The sequence below is a fragment of the Panthera tigris genome, chromosome D4 (assembly GCF_018350195.1).
Source record: "Panthera tigris isolate Pti1 chromosome D4, P.tigris_Pti1_mat1.1, whole genome shotgun sequence".
Taxonomy (NCBI): Eukaryota; Metazoa; Chordata; class Mammalia; order Carnivora; family Felidae; genus Panthera; species Panthera tigris.
Genome location: NC_056672.1, coordinates 89,312,664 through 89,333,652, shown reverse-complemented (window position 1 = coordinate 89,333,652; position 20,989 = coordinate 89,312,664). Strand labels below are relative to the sequence as shown.

The following is a 20,989-nucleotide window of genomic DNA, read 5'->3' as shown; positions in this document are numbered from 1 at the left end:
CACTCTTGAATTTATTTTTATGCACGGCATGAGGAAGGGATATAATTGTATTATCCACTTCTCATAAATACAACCACATTATGTTAGCGCTATTAATATTTTCAAATTTTTATTTTTGTCCAGCATCTTGTTTTGAAAATTTTAAATGTAAAGAAACGTTAAAATAGGGCGATGAATACCTCAATGCCTTCTGCCTGGATTCACCAGTTCTCAGCATCTTACCATGTTACACTTTTTCTATGCATCTATCTAAGTTTTGGTTTTCACTGAACAATTTCAATACTATGATACCCCACTCCTAAATACTGGAGTACTTATTTCCAAGGAATAAGGACTTTTCAAAACAGAACAACAATCCTGTCATCTACATTTGCTATGATTATCTAATTTGTGGTCAAATTTCTGCAATCATCCCCAAATTCCTGTCGTTTTTAAACAGATTTTAACTCTGGGACCAATGTAGGATCACACCTTACATTTGGTTGTCCTGTCTCTTCAGCTTCCTGTATGTAAAATATTACACTATTTATTTGAGAGAGAGAGAGAGAGAGCAGGGAAAGGGTAGAGAGGGAGAGAGAGAATCCTAAGCAGGCTCTGCGCCATAGCGCAGAGCCTGACGCGGGGCTCGATCTCAGGAACAGGGAGATCATGACCCGAGCCAAATCGAGAGTCGGACACTTCCCCGACTGAGCCACCCAGGCTCGGGTAGGCTTTGGCGTATCCCTCCCGCAGCACGGGATCAGGAGGCACGAAGTATTCATTCGCCCCGTTGTTGGTGATGCTGAGTTTGGTCACTTGGTTAAGGTGGTGCTGGCCAGCTGCCTTCGTTGTCGTTAGCCCGTAATTTAGGGGACTCAAGTACACGCCGAGGGTGGGGGGAGGGCTGAGTTCCACCAGGAACACAGTCACAGGGACCCTGGGGGCCTGGTCGGCCCGTCGTGTAGGAGGAGCACTTGGGCCAGGCAGTGGGGACTCCCTGTGAGGAGCTGGGGTCTCGTTGCCCTGGAGCACTGGTTCCGCGCCCCGGGAAGAGGGCTCCAGGAGGAAGCAAGCAAGAAAGAACGGGGTTTTGCGTCTCTTTTTCAACTGCAGAAGACCCCCCTTCGGTATTCAGGACACATCGCTCAATTTTTATAAAGCAGGTTGTAAAGGAGGGTGTGTACAAGCTGAGGCCTTTATTATTCTAAGAAGTAAAACAGAGGCAAAAGGCAGCAGCCAGCAGTTCAGCGGCAGAAGCTTGGTTCTGCACTGGAGAGACTGTACTGGCACCCTGGACTCTGCCTCTTCCTGGCTGTGTGACTCCGGGCAGCTCGCCCACCCTCTCTGTGCTGGATAGCCATTGTTTCTTTGTGCCTTTCCTCTGGCTGGGGAAGAGAGACCATCTCCCTTGGGGGGGGGGGGGGAATGCCGGACACAAGGCAGGGCCCGCCTGGTGAGGACCCAGCAGGAGGCAGACCTGGGACAAGGGCAGTGCCCCTGGCAGCATCTGGGCCCTCAGGGACAGCAGCGAGGGCCTCTGGCCACCGAGGGCGGGACACTGCCTTGCCTTCGTACATCTAGCTCCCCTGACACGTGCCTTCGAATAATCTTTTCTGCTCAGGTCACCCGGAGTTGGGTTTTGGGCTGTGCCTAAGCTCTCTGACCAGGACGCCTTTGGAGCCTCAGTGTTCCCGGCTGTGAAATGGCTTTGTTAATAAGGCCCACTTCTCGGCTGCGTTGCCAGGATCCTTGAAATAAGGATGGTCAAGCCTGACCACGGTGCTTGTGACTGGGTTTAACAAATGCTGGCAAAAACTGTGTGGGTTTGCTTTATGGAAAAGTACTAGGGTTGTACATCAGAAAATATTAACTGTTATTAGCTCCGAATGGAGGATTGTGGGTGGTTTTAATTTTAAAATTATTCTTATTTCGCTCTTCTGTATTTTCTAACTTGCCTGCGGTCTGATTTGTGTTTTAAAAGGGAAAAATAAACAAGCTTCCCCTCCCTGGGCCTTTGCCCTGAACTCTTCTGGCCTGAGATGTGCTGGGGTCCTTCTGGGACTGGGGGAGGCTGGCCTAGCCGGGAGTGCAGGGCCCAGGCCAGGGGTGCAGGCAGGGGGTGAGCCCCCTCCGAGCCCTGCCCACCCCGGTCTGCCGGGAGATGCTGAGGGCTGATCCCGAGGCGCCCATAAATGTCTCATAACTGTGACGCACGGCAGGGGAGGCAGAAACCGCTAACACGGCAGTCCTGTTTATTTAGAGGGGGCAGGTGGGGGCAGGGGGCAAGGCGAGGCTGGCTGCCTCGGGTGGGAGGCATTTCCCAGACAGCAGAGCTATTCGGATGAAGCCAGGCTCCCCAGGGCGCCTTGCTCTGCCCGCCTTAGAGCTCACTGCAGGGGCGCAGGGAGGAGGGAGAGGCAGGCAGGAACAGAAGTGACTGCAGGCCCCACCCTGGGCCTCCCCCCCCCCCCACCCCGGGCAGATGCCCCCTGCCTGGGGTTTCCAAGGCTGCCGTGGCCCTGGGTTAGACACTGGGCTCTGAAGTCAGGCTGACTGGACTCAACTCCTGCCCCTGGGCTTAGCTAGTGTGCTTTCAGGACAGTTACTTCTCTCCTAGCCTCCCTTGGTGGACCTCCACTTCCCCTTCCCAGAAATGGGTATGACAGTCCCTTCTGCAGAGGACAGTGGTCCCCTCACCCTGGGGCAATTTTGCCCCCGATCTGCAATGCCTACATCCACCGTGAGTTATCATGCCAGAGAAGGGGTGCTAGGATGCCGCTAAACATCATAGGGTGCAAAGGACCGCCTCCCGCCACCCTCCTCCCAGAAGCATCCAGCCCTAAGGTCAAAGGCACTGAGGTGGAGAAGCCTGTCCTGGGTGAAGATGAGCATTTAGTGCCACAAAGCGTGCACGGCGCCCGCAGATGGCGGCTCACATCCAAGCCGGGGCACGGGGACCTTGGCCTCTTGACCTCTCAGAAGCAGGTGTCGAACCTGAGCTGGTGGACGGGGCGCACTGTTTCAGAGAGGCTGGGCTATGACTCTGGGCCCCGCTAACCTTGTTTCCTCCCTCCTCCCAGCTGCCTGGAAAACGTGAGTTTTCCGAATGGCCGCTGGCAACTTTCCCTGCACCCTCCTGCTGAGGTCAGGGCCCGAGTGGCCTCCGCAGGGACCCGGGCTGCCGCTCTGATTTACGATGAACTTCACCTTCCGGCCCTCGCTCAGACCAGTCCCAGGGAAGCTGACACAGCGCCGGTCCAGCTGAGAGAGGTCGGAGAGGACAGAGAGCTGCCCACAGAGGCCCCTTTCCTTCTGGACCCCTCACTCAGGAGCTTTCCAGGGACATACCCAGGGCAACACAATGGAGAGTGTGTGTGGGGCCAGATGGCCCCCTCCCTCACTTCTGCTGACTGAGCACCAGGGGGAGGGGTAAGAGAGCAGGGCCAGAGCCCTAAACTGGGCCAACTAAAGCTGAGTGGGGAGTGGGGGGGGGGAAGGGGAGGGGCCTTTAAGGAACTTTCTAGAAGCCCCACCCATTGCTCCTGCTTCCATTTCATTGGCCAGAACTGTGCCACGTGCCCATTCCTATACACACGGAGCCCCAGAGGTGTCTTATTTTCACTGGGAGAAGTTCTGTCAGTAAGGAAGAAGGTGAAACCACGGGGGGCTTACAGAAGGCACTTCCTTTGGGAGCTGCCCCTGCAACCTGGTGTTGGGGATGGGAGCTGAGAGACGCCAGCAGAGTAGGCCTTTGGCCTTGAATCCTATTTCATAACCAGTTGTATCTCCCCCTTCCTGTGCTGCATTACAGTCTGGTTGCCCTCGAGGCCAAGTTTTCTTGAACTGGGTTTTAGCCTTGCTTTGGGGGCGAGAGCGGGGGAGGCGGGTCTAAACTTCCCAGCCTGGAAAAGAGTGGCTGCAGGTGCAGGCCGTAGAAGCAACTGGGAACCAGAACCGATCCATGAGGTTGGGAATCTTCTGGAAGGGAGCCGGACCTTCTTGAGAGCAAGCAGTGGGAGGTACAACCACCCAAGGGCAGGACAGACCCAGGGGACCCTCCCATGGCAAAGGGCCTCAGTTGATGGGTCCCATTCTTCAGAGTGTCCTGTCACAACTCCCAGGCTGCCGCTGGGTCCCCTTGGCCACCCCATGTGTGATCCTTGGGAGGGAAAGGGGAAGCAGAGGGGGGTCCGCTGTGGATTTCGTCTACGGATTCCAGCTCGGGGCACTGGAAGGAGGCTGACACTGGGCCTGAGACACGGGTCTGAGAGACAGACCCATCCTGATACATAAATCGGAGCATGGGAGTCAAGCTCGTAGAATGTACCACATCACTTCACTTTGACTTCTCAGGACATCAATGTCCACCACGTGCTTTTGAATTCAAGGACAGCTGGGGAAAAGCGCCAATAAACTTTGGACTTTTTCTTTTTTTAAGGGAAAGGAGGAAGACAACCATCTGGGGGGGGGGCCCTAACACGTGGGTCGCTCCTGGCCAATGGGCGAGAGGGCTCCGCTATCCACACCCGCAGGGAGCAGGGCTGACCGTTGTCGTTCACGGAAGGGCCCGGAAGCGGGGGGAAGAGTTTCTCCACGGCTATTTTGGGCTCCTCTTCAAACCCCGAACCCTGCTGAGCGGACACGAACACAGAAAGAAAACAGCTCCCGGAGGCAGCAGTGAGCAGACTCTTTACTCTGGCGGGTTATACACCATCAACCACCTGTTCCGGCTCGTGTCCTCCTTAGAGGGGCCGGTGAATACAAACAAAAATAGTTCTCTACAAAACCAAGTTTCCAGCCTTCCCAACCCTCCTTCCTAACTCCCTCCCCCAGACGGTGAGTTCCTTGGTCACCAGGCCTCACGGAGTCTGGTGGGTTGCAAAGGAAAACAAAGAAAGAAGAGTTGTAGGCAACAGGAGTTCGGGGTCCGCTGGCCTGTGGTGAGCCAGGGACAGGCGCAGGGGGTGTCTGCAACAGTCGCATGTGTGTGTGTGTGTGTTGGGAGGCAGACCTGGAGGTGTTGAGGTGAGAATTTCTCCCCACCCGCTGTCTCACCACCAGCCAAAAAAAAAAAAAAAAAAAAAAAGGGTGGGGGGCGGCGGGTGATACAAAAGAAAACCTAAGACCCAAATCGCAGGCGGCTGGGGCCAGAGCCCCCACAGCGCCCCCTGCGGCGGCGGAGGGCAGTGCCGGGGCGGGGGCAGGTGCCACTGACCGCGGCGGGGAGGAGGCGGGAGGGCTCTGCTGTGTAGCACCTGGGAGCAGCTCGGGCCGCACCCTTCTCGCCGCCCGGCCTCGGGCGCCGGCCCCCGGGCCCTCGAGCCCCCAGGGCCGCCCCCCGGGCGCAGGGTCCCCTCCGGGCCGGGCTCAGCAGCCCAGGCGGGCGGCCAGCCCCAGCAGCAGCAGGCAGCCGAGCAGGGTGGCGGGGCGCGGGGCGGTCCCGGGCGCGCGGTCGCAGTCCAGGCCGCCGTCCTCCGCGGCGGGGTCGCAGCGGGGCTGCTCGCAGCGCACGCCGGTGTAGCCGCGCGGGCAGGCGCAGCGCTGGTTCTGCAGGCAGGTGCCGCCGTTCTGGCAGAGCAGCTGGTCATCGTCACACACGTTGGCTGCAGGGCGGAGGGGCGGTTAACGCGGGCGGTGGCCCAGTCCACCCCCGCCCCCCTCGGTGGAGCTTCTGCGACTGAGACGGGCCGGGGGGCGTGGGGGGTGTCGGAGGCCCAGGGCGCCCTTGGTGAGAAACGCCCCGGCGTGGATGGTGACGGTGGCCAGGCGAGAGCTGGACCCGTCTCCTTCCCGCCACTGCCCTCGGCTCTCCCCGCCTACTGGCCTTGCGACGCACCTGCTCTCTCCCCTCCAGAGCTTTGCACCTGCCTCTCCCTGTGCCAGGAGCGCCCTTCCATCATCCTTCCCAGGCTAGCGCCCACTGTCCTTTCGGTCTCGCCAGGCCACCGCTTGCTCGGACAGCTCCCCACCCTCCCGCTCCGCAAACCCGTCCTCGTCAGCCAAATCCCACCGACCGCCAACTCCGCCTCTGCCTCCGACTCCCCGCTCAACCGGCCCCCAGATCCGCCGCCTCCCGCTTCCCACCTGGCACCGGCTCCACTCCCGGGTCGCCTCAGGCCTCGCCCTCCGCCCCGCCCCCAGCCCCAGCCCCGCCCCGCCGCCCGTGGCCCCGCCCCTCGGCCGCAAGCCCCGCCCGCCGGGCGCGCACTCACGGTAGCAGCCCTGGCGCCAGTAGTGCGTCGGGAGGCAGTCGTCGCACTTGGGTCCCGCTGCGCCCTCGCGGCACTCGCAGAAGCCGGTCTCGTTGCACCGGTCGTGCACGGAGCCGATCTGGTTGCAGTTACACTCTGGACGGACACGGGCACGGCGTGCGGTCAGGGCGAGCCGTGGGCGTCCTCCGCACCGACCCCCACCCCGCCCGGCCCCGCATCCCTCCAGCCTGCCCCCCCCACCCCCGCCCTTCCCCGGTGGTGCACCCCACACCGTGTCCACGTGCGCCCACGGCCGCCCGACGGGCCAGATCTCGAGGGAAGCCTGTAGCAGCCATTAGCCACTCCCTCCCCCTGGCCCCGGGGGCAGCCCCAACCCCTCTCTGGGCCTCAGCCTCAGTCTGTGAAACTGGAGGGAGCGCTGAACCTTCCCAGATCCAAAGGGCTTTAAGATCCACGACAGGTGGGAGGAGCCTCATCAGGGCAGGGCATCCGGGTCGAGGGGCTACTGGGGGAGCAGGGAGCACACAGGGTGGGAGGAGGAGCAGCCCCAGAGGCCTCCGGCCTCCCCCGGCCCCTTCCCTGTTGGTTTCTTGGCGGGCCTCTGCTCTGTGGGAGGGGGCAAAGGTCCCCACTCTGGGAATCCTTGAAGCAGAGGAGGCAGGGAGAGGCAAGGAGAGAGGAATGTATCCGGGAGGCAGGGAATGCCTCGACTAGGATCGGGAAGCCCCACCCTGTCCCTACAGCTGGCCAGTGTGCCATCGGCAGCACGATTCCATCTGGGTCACTTTAGAGTTGATGGAATTATCTGAAGGCCAATGCCATAATTCAGACTGACCGCTCCAGCCCTGCGGGCAGCCCCCCCTCTGTGAAGCCAGAGCTGACCTGGTGGGCGGAGGCTGGGCAGCGGGATGCCAAGGGGGCCGGGCACCCGAGGACCGGGCACCGGCCTCCAGTGGAGACAGAGGCAGGGGTGGTGGGCAGCCCTTCCAGGCTGCTGGGCGCTGGCTGGGGCCTCGGGTCTGGCCTTTTGGGATGGCCTGCCTGTGCCCGGGCCCAGGGCCCCCACAGATTGCTTCTCTACCCCCAAACCAGTCCTGGAGCAGAGCGTGAAGAGAGCAGAAGGAGTGCCCCCTGGGTCTTAAAAGCTGGGCCTCTGCTTATGAAGCACTGGGGGGCGCCTGGGTGGCTCCGTCGGTTAAGCGTCCGACTCCAGCTCAGGTCATGATCTCACGGCCTGTGAGTCCGAGCCCCGCGTCAGACTCTGTGCTGACAGCCTCAGAGCCTGGAGACACAGATTCTGTGTCTCCCCCTCTCCTGCTCATGCTCTGTCTCTCTCTGTCTCAAAAATAAACAAAAACATTTAAAAAATTACAAAAAAAATAAAAGCACCAGAAGGACTTCGTTGGAAGAAAAGCTTCAGCCACGAAAAATGGGTTGAAAACCTTTGATCTGGAGGCTCCTGGGTGGCTCAGTGGGTTAAGCATCTGACTCTTGATTTCGGGCTCAGGCCATGATCTCACAGGTTTGTGAGTTCGAGCCCTGCGTTGGGCTCTGCCCTGACGGTGCAGAGCCTGCTTGGGACTCTCTCTCTCTCCAAATAAATACACTTAATAATAATAATTAAAAAAAAGCCTTTGATCTAATCCACTTCTCCATTTTACAAGCAGGGAAACTGAGGCCCATAGCAAGCTCTCGAACCAGTCTTTGTAACCAGTGGTTCTGCAATTCCAGTGCCTGTGGGAGGTTGGTCATAGAGCAGATTCCGGAGGCTTCTGTCTTTGGAGACGCCCAGCTGGCATGGGCCCCGCCCCCCTTCCCAGGGGATTCGGACACAGGGCTCTCGGGACCCCGCCCGGCCCCACCCCACCAGCAGCGCCCACGCCGCACCCCGCGGCCGGCCCGAGCGGCTCACCGATGCACACGTTCTCGTCGTCCAGCTCGGCGGAGCCGTTGCGATAATAGCCCAGACGGCAGTGCTGGCAGTGCTGGCCTCGCGTGTTGTGTTTGCAGCTGACACACGTCACCACGTTCAGGAAGTCGATGTAGCTGCAGCGGTTGGAGTGGCCGTAACACTCACAGTCTGGGCCGGCCGAGCGTGAGAAACACCACGGGTCAGTGGGCCAAGGGACACCGGGCCTTCCTGCCACCCCCTGCACCGTGTATTGGGGGAAACTGAGGCACGGGGCAAGGACAGACCAGCCCGGGGCATGCAGGGAGCAGGAAGGTGCCGCGGGCCGCCAACGCTTCCCTGTCACGCGGGAGGAGACAGGAGGACCGGTGTGTTCGCCCAGCCCACGGGTTCCCACCTGGCCCCGGGGGGGTGGGGGGGCAGGGATTCAGGGAGGGCCAGCGGCTCGGAAGGATGCCCGTGTCCGACTGGGAATGATTCATGCAGGGAGGGTGGGTCGCGCAGCCAGCGTGAGCGCAGGAAGGACAGTGCCTGTAGCGCGGCCCCCCCCGGGGGGCTCGGCAAAGGGAAGATGCGTGCATGGGTTCCGGGGCGAGATGGAATGGGCCAGGAGCTTCCTCCACATGCTGCTTTGGAAGACCACTGGACGGAAAACGCCCACCTGCCGGACCTTTTATTATTAGCCTGAGCTGTTCTGCAAACGTGATTGGCACCAGAGGGCCTCCTCTCGCACAGCCCCCTGAGAATGGGTACCGTCTTAGGGTTTGTGCCCTGGGCGTCTCTTTCTGCCCTCCTGATAGCCTTGGCCTGGCTTTGGACTCTTACTGCAGGAACACGGTCCCACCCACACCGAGGACAGCCACCTCTGTGACATGCTGCCGTTTCTCCCAGCCCTCCCTCTGCTCCAGGGACTGGGCGAGTCCCAAGACTGCCGGGCAAGGCATCCTGAAGGCATGGGAATTGGCTCCCCGTCCCAAGAAGGCAGCTATCCCTTGGTGTCCCTCCTAAGGGGCTCAGCACCCCCTCGAACAGGAAAGCCAGTGTGACTGCCCTTGAACGGGCAAGACGCTGGCCGCCCTCCTGAAACACCATCTGTGCATCTCTGGAGGACCGAACCTCCCTTTCGTGATGGGAGAGGAAGGAACTGACGAGGTCTTGGTGGTCAAGGGCATGGGAGACCTTGGAGAAGCGAGCCTCGGAGCTGTGCCCAGGAGGAGGCGGTGGGCCTGCCACACCTTTGGCCTCCTGGGCCTGCCCCCTCCGCCTGTCCCCCCGGGAGCAATGAGAAGGTGAGCCATCTCCCAAGTGTCTCAAGGAGTGGCACCGGTGACCCCTGTGTTCCAGCTCTTGCTTCGACCAAGACGGGCCCCTGGGCTACACCTCCCAGGGGAGCCAGGACAGGCTATTTCTGGAAGCTCCGGTGCCTGCCCCGTGCCTGCCCACTGTGCTTCTGACTCATACCTGCTCCCAGCTCCCTTGGGGAGGGAGGACTGAGGGAAGAGAGGCTCGGTTTCACCTTGACCCAGCTACTCCGGGAGGGGTTTCGGAGCCAGGCATGGGTCCTCCGTCTTGTATCGCCGTTTTCCAGTGCAGGTGGGGGGAGAGGTGGCTGAATCCAGCCCGGGGCCGTCCTCTTACCTTGGAATTCTTCAATGGGCACCACTTCAGCAGATTTGGGCTTGAGCTGGAAAGGTCTGGAGGCCGGGGCAGGGGCGGGGGCAGCAGCAAAGGTGCCCACAACTTGGAGAGACGAGAAATACGCTCTTTCGTCGCCACGGTCCAGCTGCCGAGGGCAGGCTGTCCGAGCCCAGGGAAAGCGCAACGGAGGGTCCCACGGGGCCCTGGGCACGTTCACCTGCTCAGATGTGAGGGGGCACAGCACATCCGGGAGCCGCGCAGAAGCAGCCCTCTGGCCTCCGGTGCCCCTTCGGAGACCACTTACACACTCGGCTGGATTAATTCTCCCAAATTACTTCTCTAGCCCCAGCATCCCCCGACAGCATGCTAAGTGCTTTGCTGACGCTGAATGATTTTCTGACTGATGGCGAATATCGCTTAGCTCTCTCCTCTCCTCTCCAAACTCCCGTGGGCATCAAACCCAGAGTGTGCACCTGGCATACGAGGCTCTGGCATCTCCCTTTCTGAAGCAATCCCCACCCCCAGCTCCAGCCACAGCGAGTCCTTTCCTATCCACGGACCCCCCTGCCTGCAGGTGTATCGAGCCATGAACCCAGACAGCACCTGCCTTCCGCATCACAACTCCCTGGGGCCCGGCCCCAGCTTTGTGAGTGAGCACGACACTATCCCGGCAGCAAAGTCGGGCTCCGCTTCCCTCCGGGAGTCTGCGGTGCCCTCGTCGGTCCCGTCCCCGGGCAGGGTAGCGAGGGCTCCAGAGGCCCCATCACCAGGGAGGCAGTCAGGGGCCTCCAGCTGCTGGGAACCGCACACCCTCCCTGGTTGCGGCTCTAGCTCCAGAACTGCCTGCCAGCAGAGGGCGCTCAGAGCCCCGCTCACGGCTCCTGGAGGGGCCCGGGTTGCTGTCCAGACAGGCTTTCGGACCTACCGTCCAGGGAGCAGGTGAGCTGGGCTGGGAACGGCCTCCCGACTTGGAGGGTCGGGCAGGGCCCCCGTGTGCTTCAAGTGAACGTCCATCGAGGCTACAAACGAGCCTGTGCGTGTCTCCTCCCCCTGCTGTGGGACACTGAGGCTCTGGGCTTGGTATCGACACCATCGACGGCGCCCCCTGCCCCGTTAGCGGGATCCCACCGCCAAGCCTTTGCCCCGGCTGGTCCCGCCGCCACCTGGGATGCGCTCTCTTCCTTCATCCACCAGTAGTCAACCCCTGGGTCTGAGTCTGCCACCCCATTCCTGCAGGAGGGCCTGACCCTCTCCGAACTCCCCTCCCTGCCCTGGGGGGTCCTATAGCTGACAGTGGCAGGGCAGGATTCCCGTGGTCAGCGCAGAGTCCCCACTTAGCCCCGAAGCCCATGGGGGGAGTGTAGGATTAACAGGGGCTGCGTCTGGTGTCGTCACACTGGATCCCTCTAAGAAGGTGAGCCCCGGGGTGTGAGCAGATGGTTCTCCGAGGCCCCTCCCCTCAGCTCCCGAGGGCCGCCCCCGCCCCCCCCCCACCTCCCGGCACCTACACCTGCTAACTCCGCTACATAGGGAGGGGCCTGCAGTCTAAGGAACTTTCCCGCCCCCATACCTTCTGCACTGGAGGGCATCTGGGGCCCGGGGGAGCTCTCCCCGAGGGGGGCAGCTGTAGATGGCCTGATCCACTCTTGGGGGGAAGAAAAGGAGAAGCCCAGTTATGCGACAGGGTGGGGCTGGGGGACTTGGGGGGCACCCGGAGTCATCACACACCCATAGGACCCTTAGCAGAAGCAGCATGATCTACACTGGCCAAGCGGAACTGGGTCCAGGTCTATGGGAGAGGCAGCGTCTACACCTACTACAGCCTGTGACCTGAAGCCAGAGAAGAGGGGGGCGGGGCTGAGCCCGAGAACCTGCACACTTTGGGCCGTCCTTTCTTCGGCGGGACACCTGATTATACGACCCTTCTGCCCTCCCTGTGTTGTCCCCGAACCTACTGAGGGTACAGCGGGATCCAGTCCCGTATTTGGGCGCAGACCTTTCTGTGCCAAAGTCCCTGGCTGATGGCTGTACAGGGGAGCAGGGGTCATCAAACGCGTCCAGAACGGTCTTTGAAGGCTGCCTGTCCAACACCAACGCGGGGACCGGAGCCCCTCCACCATCTGACCTGCCCTCCCCAGCCCACAGCGTGGGCCCATTTTCGCCAGGGGACCGCGATGCGAGTCAACCCCCAGGGTCGCCGTGCCTGTCCCCAAGACTAAGCGGCCACAGAGCGGGGGAAGCGGGCAGGGCTGGCGAAGGCAAGGCATGGCTCTGCACTGAATTTCAAAAGACAAACCCAGAGGGACAGGGGAGAAATCGGATTCTCTCCACTTCTTAAAGGGATTACGCACGATGCTGGCTGGTGGGGAGAGACAGAAAATCTACCAGCTAAAAAGTGCAGGAGACTTTCCAGCTGGGCGCTGGGAGCCTTTGGGCATCGAATTGACATTAACACGGGGCTCAGTGAGGAGAGAAGGCTGCAGGACCCAAATTGGCAAGGGCTTAATTAGAGCCGAAACAAAAGCAGCCCCGGAGCCTTTTTGCTTTAGAGCCTTTCTCCCACCACCCTCTGCGGGCGAGGATTAGTGGTCCTGAGCAGCTCTTCCTGCCTCACAGCCTCTGCCCTCCAGACAGCTAGACATGGGCAAGACGGAGAAACTTCTGGGCCAGAGGGTCACGGGCCCAGCTAGACTCCGGTCAAAGAGTCTGAAGCACCTGTCGGGAGGCACGTGGGGAGACTCAGGACCTTTCTGGGGGCTGGGAGCCGGGGGCAAGAAAGACCCCTGGCTGGGCTCTCCGGGACACGCTCGGGTGCGTGGGAAGAACAGTCTCACCGCGGCCTGTGTCGTGTGCCGAGGCCAGATGGAGGTCCCTTCTGTTCCTTGGGAATCAGGGAGTGGCTCCAGCTGGGGGGGTTTGGGGTGGTGCTGGGTGGCTGTGGAGGCAGCTATCTCTCCTCTGGAGTCGGTGAGCCCCGAGTTCGAATCCTCCCTGCGCGTCTCTGTAATCCTATTTATTACCTTGAGCGGCTGCCTCTTTCTTTCTTCTCAAACAGCTTTATTGAAGTATAGTTTACGTGCCATGAACTCCACCTGCTTCTTCCCAAGCCTTAACATCCTCACCTGTGGGACCAGGAACTAGCGGTCCTATCCCCTCGGAACTGTGGGCTCAGGAGAAGTCCACACTCCGCCAACTGGAGGGACCGTCATTATTAGTGGGGGTCCACGTACATGGGGCCCAGGGAGGGCACAGGCTTCAGCTGCTAGGAGGAGCGATGACCTCTGAGACACGGGCTGCTGGGGTCACTGACTGTTACGCTGGAGCCACCTCCTGCCCCAAAGCGCCCTGCCGCCCTCACTGGGGTCACCACGCAAGCTGACCACGACCCACTGAATGTTTGAGGAGTGCGCCTTCTCACCACCTGGGTCCCGGGGACCCTCGTGATTCGCACCCACCTCGCCTGGCTCGCCGCCCTGATCTGAGCCTCTCTTTACCTCCCAGCCGTGCAGCTTGCCCTGAACCGCGTGCACCAAATCCGAAGCACTAAGAAAATGGGTTCAAGGTTACTCCGTGTGTGTGTGTGTGTGTGTGTGTGTGTGTGGTCCCCACCCAGACAGACCACTGTTTGCAGGCAGGCACAGCACCCGCTATAGCGAATTTTGCTCCCGTATGCCCATCACAGACATTGCAAAATCAAGCACAAGGCCCAGGCGGCCAGCTTATGTCCTGGCATTCCCAGCATGGACCCGGCCTTGACCCCGAAGAGGACCCCTGGGCCAGGAGGCTCCCCTGTAACTCCTGAATCTCCTGACCAGCCCCTGCCTCCTGCAAATGCCGCCCTCCCCGTGGAGAAGGGCAGAAATCAAGAGTGGGGGGGGTGTCACCCTCTGGGTCCCACGGAGGAGCTAAGCCAGATGGCCCAAGAACAAGGGGGACTTTTCCTCCGCAGGTCCGTGCGCAGAGGAAGGAAGGGTCACGGCACCGTCCAAGGAGCGAGGCGCCCCTGCCGTCTCCTCTCTGCTGGGGCTCGCTGCCGAGCTCCCCATCCCAGCCGGGACCGGGGAGACTTCCCTCGGCCGCGTCCTCCTGGCACCCTCCGGGAAGGATGGATCGTTTCGGACTTCTGGCATTTGCAGTGGGCGGGGACAGGACATTTCCAGCACCCCAAGCCTCGAATACACAGCAATCCCAACTTCGGAGGGGAATTCGAACCAGAGAGCGGGTATCTCCGAGCCTGTCCATCAGGGCGGACCCCTAAGAGTGGCTGCTCCGGTTGACGCGGTGTGGGATGCTCGCCCTGGCCTAGCCCTGCCCCCCGCCCCTCCCCACGCAGCCCAGAAAAGCCCAGCAGTCCCTACTCCAAAAACCCGGGCCCAGAGGTGCCCTTCTGCCTCGCTGATCAGAGAAGCTTGCCCTCTTGGCTCAGTCTATGCTGTCCACTCCCAGGGGTCGGCTGCCGAGGCGCTGGGGGCACAACAGGGTGCGGGGTGGCGGCGCCTGGGGCAGAGCACTGAGGCAGGAGCCCCCCTGGGAGACAGGCTTTGGGCGCACTTCGTGTGGCCTGGATGTCACTAGGCCCCTCCCCCGGTTCCTCAGTCACCCCGTTCTCTCGGCCATGCTGGTCTTGGGATCCTCCTGAGCTGTGCTTTAGGGGGCAGGAGGTAGAAGGGTCCAGGCTAAATTGAGCCCCAGGTCCCCTGGCTGGGGCCCAGTAACAGATGGGCCCAGACGGCCTGGAGGCCCCTCAGCCCCACACTCTCGTGGCTCTAGGGTCTAGTGTTCTCTAGTCTAAGAGCCAAGCCCCTATAGCAGGTGCACATCACAGAGGTGGGGGAAAGGCTGGGACAGCTGGGCCGTAGCTGGGCACCCACCTGTGGGCTGTGGGGTGCTGAGGGCCCCGGGGCCCCGCGCAGCGGATGTGGAGAGGGCAAGAGTGCTGGGGGCCCCTCTCATGGCCACAGTGGCCACAGGGGCTTTGGGGATGGGGTCCTTCCGGGGCCTACCGATGCCTGGCAAGAGATGAGAAGGGGACGAGAGGGTGGGAGGTTGGCGGGCGTGGGGGGTTGGTGGGGATGAGGGGTTGGCGGGGATGGGGGCAACGCAGCAACTTCCGGCCTCACTGAGCCGGCCGGCATCCCCTCCAGAATCCAGCTTCCTCTGGCACCTTCTCTGTGGCAGGGAACAGCCCAGGGTGGGCTGTGGCCCCGCTCAAGCATGTCTGAAACGGGAGGTGTGCCAGTGGCTGACTCGACACCGGCCAGTCCTCTCCTGCTAACTCTAAAAGCAGATGGCGCTACCCACCTGGGGGGAGGGTGCCAGGATTCAATGAGGTCCTGGAAGGACCCTGCGTAGCTGGTGCCTGGTGCTGTGAGGGCTTGAGAGCCGGTGGCCTGATGATGGACGTGAGGACGACACTCACGCCCACCCCTCCCTTCCCCCCCCTCCCCCTCGGGCCTGAGCTGGATCCCAGCTTACCTGTCCCAGCCTCACGGGGCTCGGGGGACTTCTGCCACTGGCCAAGAACAAGGGACCCCCCCCCACCCCGACTCTTGCCCGGCAGGAGAGGGAGACATGGGAGGGGGTGGTTCACCCAGGGGCTGCGGGGACCCTTTCCAAAGCAGCACTAACCAGGAAGCTCGAGGGAAGAAATGGGAGATGCGCTGGCTGCAGGCCACAGCACAGGGGACGGGGAGAGAGCAGGCGGAGGTGAGAAATGAATGGGGGGGGGGGCAGTTAGAAGTGGGGAGAGGCGGGCGGCCACGGGCCAGGGAAGCCCCTTCTTTTCTCTCCCGTTCTCGCCAGGAGTCGCAAAGAGGCTCGGGCCCCAGGGGCCGTCCCCAGGGCAGCGGGCTCGGAGCGTACTTACTGCCAACAGCAGAGCCTGCGGCGGCACCTGCGGGGAGAGAAGGAGGGTCACCGGGCCTCTGGCCACCTCCTCCCTGCACAGGAGGGGATGGCGGGGCTGGGGGAAGGAAACCTGGAGGCGATGATCCCACTTCATCCTGAGCCCTGAGAGGGAGGGGCCGCCTTAGCCCATTTTGCAGATGCAGAAATGAAGTCTCAGAGCCGTGACTTAACCCCGGGGCACCTGCTGGTAAGGGTCAAACGCTCCACTGGGGGCTTCACCCGCACCCTCTTCTTTGATTTTCGACTCTCAGGTCCTGCCGTGCAGGTGGGGGCCTTTCTTCGGGGGTGCCACCAAGCACAGGCCGCCAGGGAGAAAGCACCGCGTGGGTTCCCATCTGGGGACATGTGGACGTGGCCGAATGACTCATTGAAAAATAATCGTAGCAGCTGCTATGTGCTGAATGCTTGCCATGCGCCAGGCACGTGCCCAGCACGGCCCCCATGGGGGCCTTTTAGTCCCCACACAACCCCACAGGGCTTTGGGATGGGCCTGATTCCACGGATCAGGAAACGGGGCTCCGGGTGAAATAGCCTGTCCGAGGCCACAGGCCTGTGAGTGGCAGAGGCCCTTCTGTCTGTGCGTGTCCGCGCCCCGGGGGGGGTGATGGAGGTGTAGGTCATGGTCTGACCGGGGAGTCTGGAGATACCATGGTAAGAATCATCAGCACTGGAGGGAAGGAGCTGATGTCAGGCTTCCCCCCGCCCACCCCCGACCAGGTGTTCTGGAAGAAAGAACAGGGGCAAGGATGCCCCTTGGAACACTGGGAGGCCCTCCAGGGGGGAGGCTGTGGTGTGGAGAGTTGTGTATGACCCCCCCCCTGCCCCCAGTGAGCCCTGCAGGACACCAGGGACAGATCAGGGGACCCCTGATCTCAGAGGGCCTTGTAGGGGGGCGTGGGGGCTGGGCTAGGATTCTATTCTGAGGGCCTGGGGGTGAGGTGTGATGAGGGGAGGGGAGCACCCTGGTGAGGAGCACCCTTTGCTTGCAGAGGGGAGGGGACTGGAAGGGCCCTGAGGGGAGGGCCACTATTGCAGCAGCAAGGGAGGAGATGGGGAGCCAGAGCTGGTGGTGGTGGAGGGGAAGGTCCAGAGTCAGGGGTGACCCCCCCCCCAAGACTTTCAGCTTGGCTCCCTGGGTGCTGGTGCCATTTACTGAGATGCAGACGTGGGGGGGGGGGTGGTGAGGGCAAAATTAGCCTGGGAGTGACTTGTTTCTGTCTGTGTCTTGGGGGCTGTTTTCTTCTCGTTGTCCTAGAGAAGGTGGGGGTCCCAGGGGCGGGGACAGCGTTAGGCTGAGGATACTAGAACCTCCAGCTTCATCTCTGCTCCCGGGTATCCCAGAAGAAACCCCTCCTTCCCTGGGGGGCGGGGTGCGACTCTGGGGAAGCAGGGACCAGCTCCAGGAGCTCCCCAAAATCAAGGGGCTTCACCTGCCCCTGCAGGATGGAGGGGAGAGGGTCCAGAGGCAAAGCCTGGCGCGCGCGCGCGCGTGTGTGTGTGTGTGTGTGTGTGTGTGCGCGCGTGCACGTGCGTGCCCGTTGCTGGCTGGACAGAGCAGGTGGCCTGCGGGTCTGAGCAGGTCTGTGAGACTGTCAGTGCCTCGTCAGGAGACTCCGGCAGATCCTTCCAGGTGGAGGATGGAGAGGAGGTGGGGCAGAGAGCAGGGATGGGGAGGCCAGCAGGACAGATATAGGGAGGCAGACTGCCAGTCAGGGAGGGAGGTGACAGCCACTAAAGAAAGGCCTCAAGAACCAGTTCCAACAAAGAGATGGGTCGGGCACCTGGTGGGGAGGGAGCCGGGCGGGGCGGCTGTCAGCGCCCAGAGCTCTGGGCGCCTTTGAAGGCCCAGAGTGCTGTGAGTGCCTGGCAAGTCAGACCTTCAAAGGCCTGTCGCCCAGCACAGGCACGACATGCCTGTCATGGCCTCTCTGTGAGGCCTCCAGCTTTGATCAGCCTAAAGTCACATAAATCTTTCACGTTGGCGGAGGGAGGGCACCAATGGAGGGGCTCCTGCGGGGGGCCCGGGCGGGCAGGTGGGCGGGTGGCCCCGGGGCAGGACGCCCAGTGACTGGCACATAGCTTGCTGCTGGACTAAGGCTGCTGGGCCTCAAGTCTGCTCATCTAGGGAACGGGGGTAATAATAATCCCGCCCTCGGGGCAGCTGTGAGAGCTGAGCGAGAAGCTGTTCATTTGTGCCGGGTGCAGCGTCCCTACCGCAGCTCGGGGGCTCCCTGGGATTTGTCATTTCATGAAAGCAGCCATGGACTATGCTGGGGGTCCCTGGTGAGTGGGGTCCCCCGACGGGTGTTCACGATGTAGGCACGGATGGGCACGCCCCAAGGAACACGTTCCCGGCCCGGGAGGCTGAGCCCGGAGGAGAGGACTGTGCAGAGAGCGAAGGCGGGGAAGGCTGCGGGGATCTCAGGCCAGGGCCTCAAAGGACCGCCCTGGAGAATGGGCTAATAGGAGACCCGCCTCCAGGAGCCAATCTGAGGGTCGTGGTGACCACGCAGCATGTGGTGCCCGCGTGGCCGGTTGTAAATGCCCCACGGACGCCCGGTATGAGGGGTGGTGCTGAAAATCACGGCCAGGAGGCAGGAAGGGGCCTCCACCACCCTCCTCCTGACACCCTGTGGTGCCTTCTCTCCAGCCCGCAGGGCCCAGAAGGGGAAGGACGAGCCGCTCAGCTGGGGTTTCCCTCTGGCCGGGCCCAGAAGGGGTGGGGGGGGGGGGTTCGGTTCCTGCAGGAGGCAGGCGGGTCTTACTTACAAGGCCTGACGCCGGCGAGCCGCGGAAAACGCGGGGGCGCGAGTGTACGTGCACGCACGCTCGCGTGTGCGTGCACACGCCCGCACGCGTGTCTGTGCGCACGTGTGCTCACGTGCGCGTGCGCGACCCACGCCCCCCCCCCCCCAGGTTGAAGGGCGGGAGGGGCCACAGCCTCGCCGGCTGGGGGCGGGTGGGGGGCACCGCTGGGGGGCGCTGTGGCCGCTCGGCCCTTACGTACACGCGTTGGGAGAGCCGTGGGGCAGCGGCAGGTAGGAGCCGGCGCGCCAGGACCGCGTGCGGAAGTTCCTCTTGCACTTGCCGCAGTCGGGGCCCGTGGTGTTGTGTTCACACTCACACTGCAGGCTGCCCTCGCGCACGGAGCACAGGCTGGCGTGCAGGTTGCACTTGCACCTGGGGGGACACGGAGGGCCAGAGAGGTTCAGTGCGCGTCGGGGGCAGGCGGGCAGGGCCCCGGGGAAAGGAGAGCGCGGCCAGGAGGCTAGCGCCCTCCTTCAGGACCGCAAAAATCCCCCACCGCCCTGCGCGGCAGGGAGCACAGCCTTTCAGTCCCTTCCAGGGATGGACAGAGATGTCCCCCCCCCCCCCCCCCCCCCCGGTCCGCTCCCCTCGCTGATGGGTGTTTGCAGGGCCTTCCTGCATCTCGGGGCAGGCTCACGCGGCGACCTTGACCCAGACGCTGTATCCTCATCATCTTTGCTCGTGACGGAGGCAGGTTGGCGGGCGGCAAGAGCCGCTCCCCAGCCCTCCCCCCGCAGGCCAGGTTCCCCGCCCCGGGCTGCACCCCTGCTCCCCGCCTCCGCCCACGCCCTTGAGGGCAGATGGAGAGAACCCCCGCTCCCCAACCCCCCGGTCGGTTCATCCACACATGTATTATTCATTCGTTCATTCAAATATTTATAGGCAACTCATTATTCTGAAATCCGGTAAATAAAGGGAGGGAGTCAGGCATGTCCTGTCTGTCCTGTGTAAACTGTACCTCCGGGTAACCAAATGGGGGATGAGGGGATGTTTCTTTTTATAGAAGCATCCCAGCTAACAACCAGAGAAGAAAGCAGGATTAGAAGGCCACCGTGGAGCAGCCCTCACTCCATGCACGGCTCTGGGCTCTGAGCTCTGAGCGTCAGCAGCCTGCAACCTCACAAGAGACGGCCGCCTGGACGAGGCTTCCCAAGGGAAGGGCCCACGGGACCCCAAAAGCGATCTCAGCCAAACGGAGCTCGAATCTGATCAAGCCAGCTGATCAAGCCGGCTATGAATCTGCAGCAACTACCAAGGACAGAGAAACACACTAAGGAACACCAGCGGGACGCAGTCAGCCAAATCCGGACAGAGGGGACTCCGGAAGTGACGAGCCAGGTTCTTTACCGGATGAACTACAAGGGGGCAAAACTTGATGGGGGGGGGGGGGGGACCTAGACCAAGAGAGGCCTCAAAGGCATCAACCGAAGGCAGGGCGAGGACCTCATCTGAATCTTGGTTCAAACAACCTCTAAACTCAAACAAGCAAATACTATGCTCAGGAGACAGTTGGAAATTGAAGACTATCTGACGATCTGAAATTAACGCTGATTAGGCGCGGCCTTGGTGTTGGGGTTCTAGTTCTTTAAAGTCCTTATCTTTTCGAGACACATGCCGAAGTCTTTACAGATGAAATTATCTGGTGTCTGGGATTTGCTTGGGAATAGCACGGAAAGGAGGAACGTGGCCGGAGACACCGATGAAACCAGAGAGGCCAAGAGTTGCTAACTGCCAACGTTGGGTGACAGGTACATGGCGGTGTTAGTTTCGCATGCATGCTGCAAGTCCTGCGTGACACAAAGGAAGCAAGAGTGCTCTAGATTCTGATACGGGAAGATTTCCAAGGAGTATTGTCAAGGTGTGTAAAAAGCACATTGCAGAATGCTGCGTGTAGCAGAATCCTGTTTTTATTAAAATGTGCAAAATAATATATGTATATATAGGGTCCCTGTTACGTGCCAGGCTCTGGGCTGGGAACAGAGAACGGAATGGTCAACAACGCAGGTGGGGTCCCTGCCCTGGTGGAGTATAGAGTCTAGGAGGGCAATGATCGACACATCAGTGATGGGGGAGGGGGGAATTTCAGGGCAGTGAAGCCGTTCTGTGTGGCACTGTCATGGTGGATGCAGGACACTGGGCATTTGTCCAAACCCACAATGCTGATAATGACACTGAGACTGAGCCCTGATGTAAACCTGCGGCTCTGGTTAATAATAATAACAAGGCACCGCTGCTCATCCGCTGTAACAAATGCAACACATGTAACAAAAAAAAGCTGTTGCACATGGTGTATGGGTGGGGGGTGCTGTGTACAGGGAGACGGGGTATTTGGAACTCTCTCCACCACGGGCTCAATTTTCCGTAAGCCTAAAACTGCTCTAAAACCCGAAGTCGATGAATTTAACAACGGTAATCGTGCAAATCTTTAATTTATGGCAATGGTTATCGGGGCCCAAGCATCATACCCAGGAGGGGGTATCACGGCGGGAGGGGGTCCTAACTTCGTCTTGGGGGAGCACGATGGGCTTCCAGGAAG

The 20,989-nt window shown here is 61.2% G+C and overlaps 1 protein-coding gene across 8 annotated transcripts in view; it reads right to left on the bottom strand.

Moving 5' to 3' along the window:
* Positions 1–4,649: 4,649 nt before the first annotated feature.
* Positions 4,650–20,989, bottom strand: part of NTNG2 (netrin G2) — a 63,147-nt gene continuing 46,807 nt past the window's right edge. For 2 of the 8 annotated variants that reach the window (XM_042964459.1, XM_042964462.1), the window contains 8 exons: positions 18,653–18,825; positions 15,605–15,631; positions 14,610–14,747; positions 11,309–11,383; positions 9,739–9,840; positions 8,104–8,271; positions 6,192–6,326; positions 4,650–5,582 (listed from right to left, as the gene is read on the bottom strand). In XM_042964459.1, coding sequence (XP_042820393.1) covers positions 5,347–5,582; positions 6,192–6,326; positions 8,104–8,271; positions 9,739–9,840; positions 11,309–11,383; positions 14,610–14,747; positions 15,605–15,631; positions 18,653–18,825 — 1,054 coding nt within the window. In that variant the 3' untranslated portion in view covers positions 4,650–5,346. Of the gene's footprint in view, positions 5,583–6,191; positions 6,327–7,835; positions 7,926–8,103; positions 8,272–9,738; positions 9,841–11,308; positions 11,384–14,609; positions 14,748–15,604; positions 15,632–18,652; positions 18,826–20,989 lie in introns of those variants that run through there. The other 6 variants (XM_042964460.1, XM_042964461.1, XM_042964465.1 and 3 more) reach the window with 6 other exon arrangements.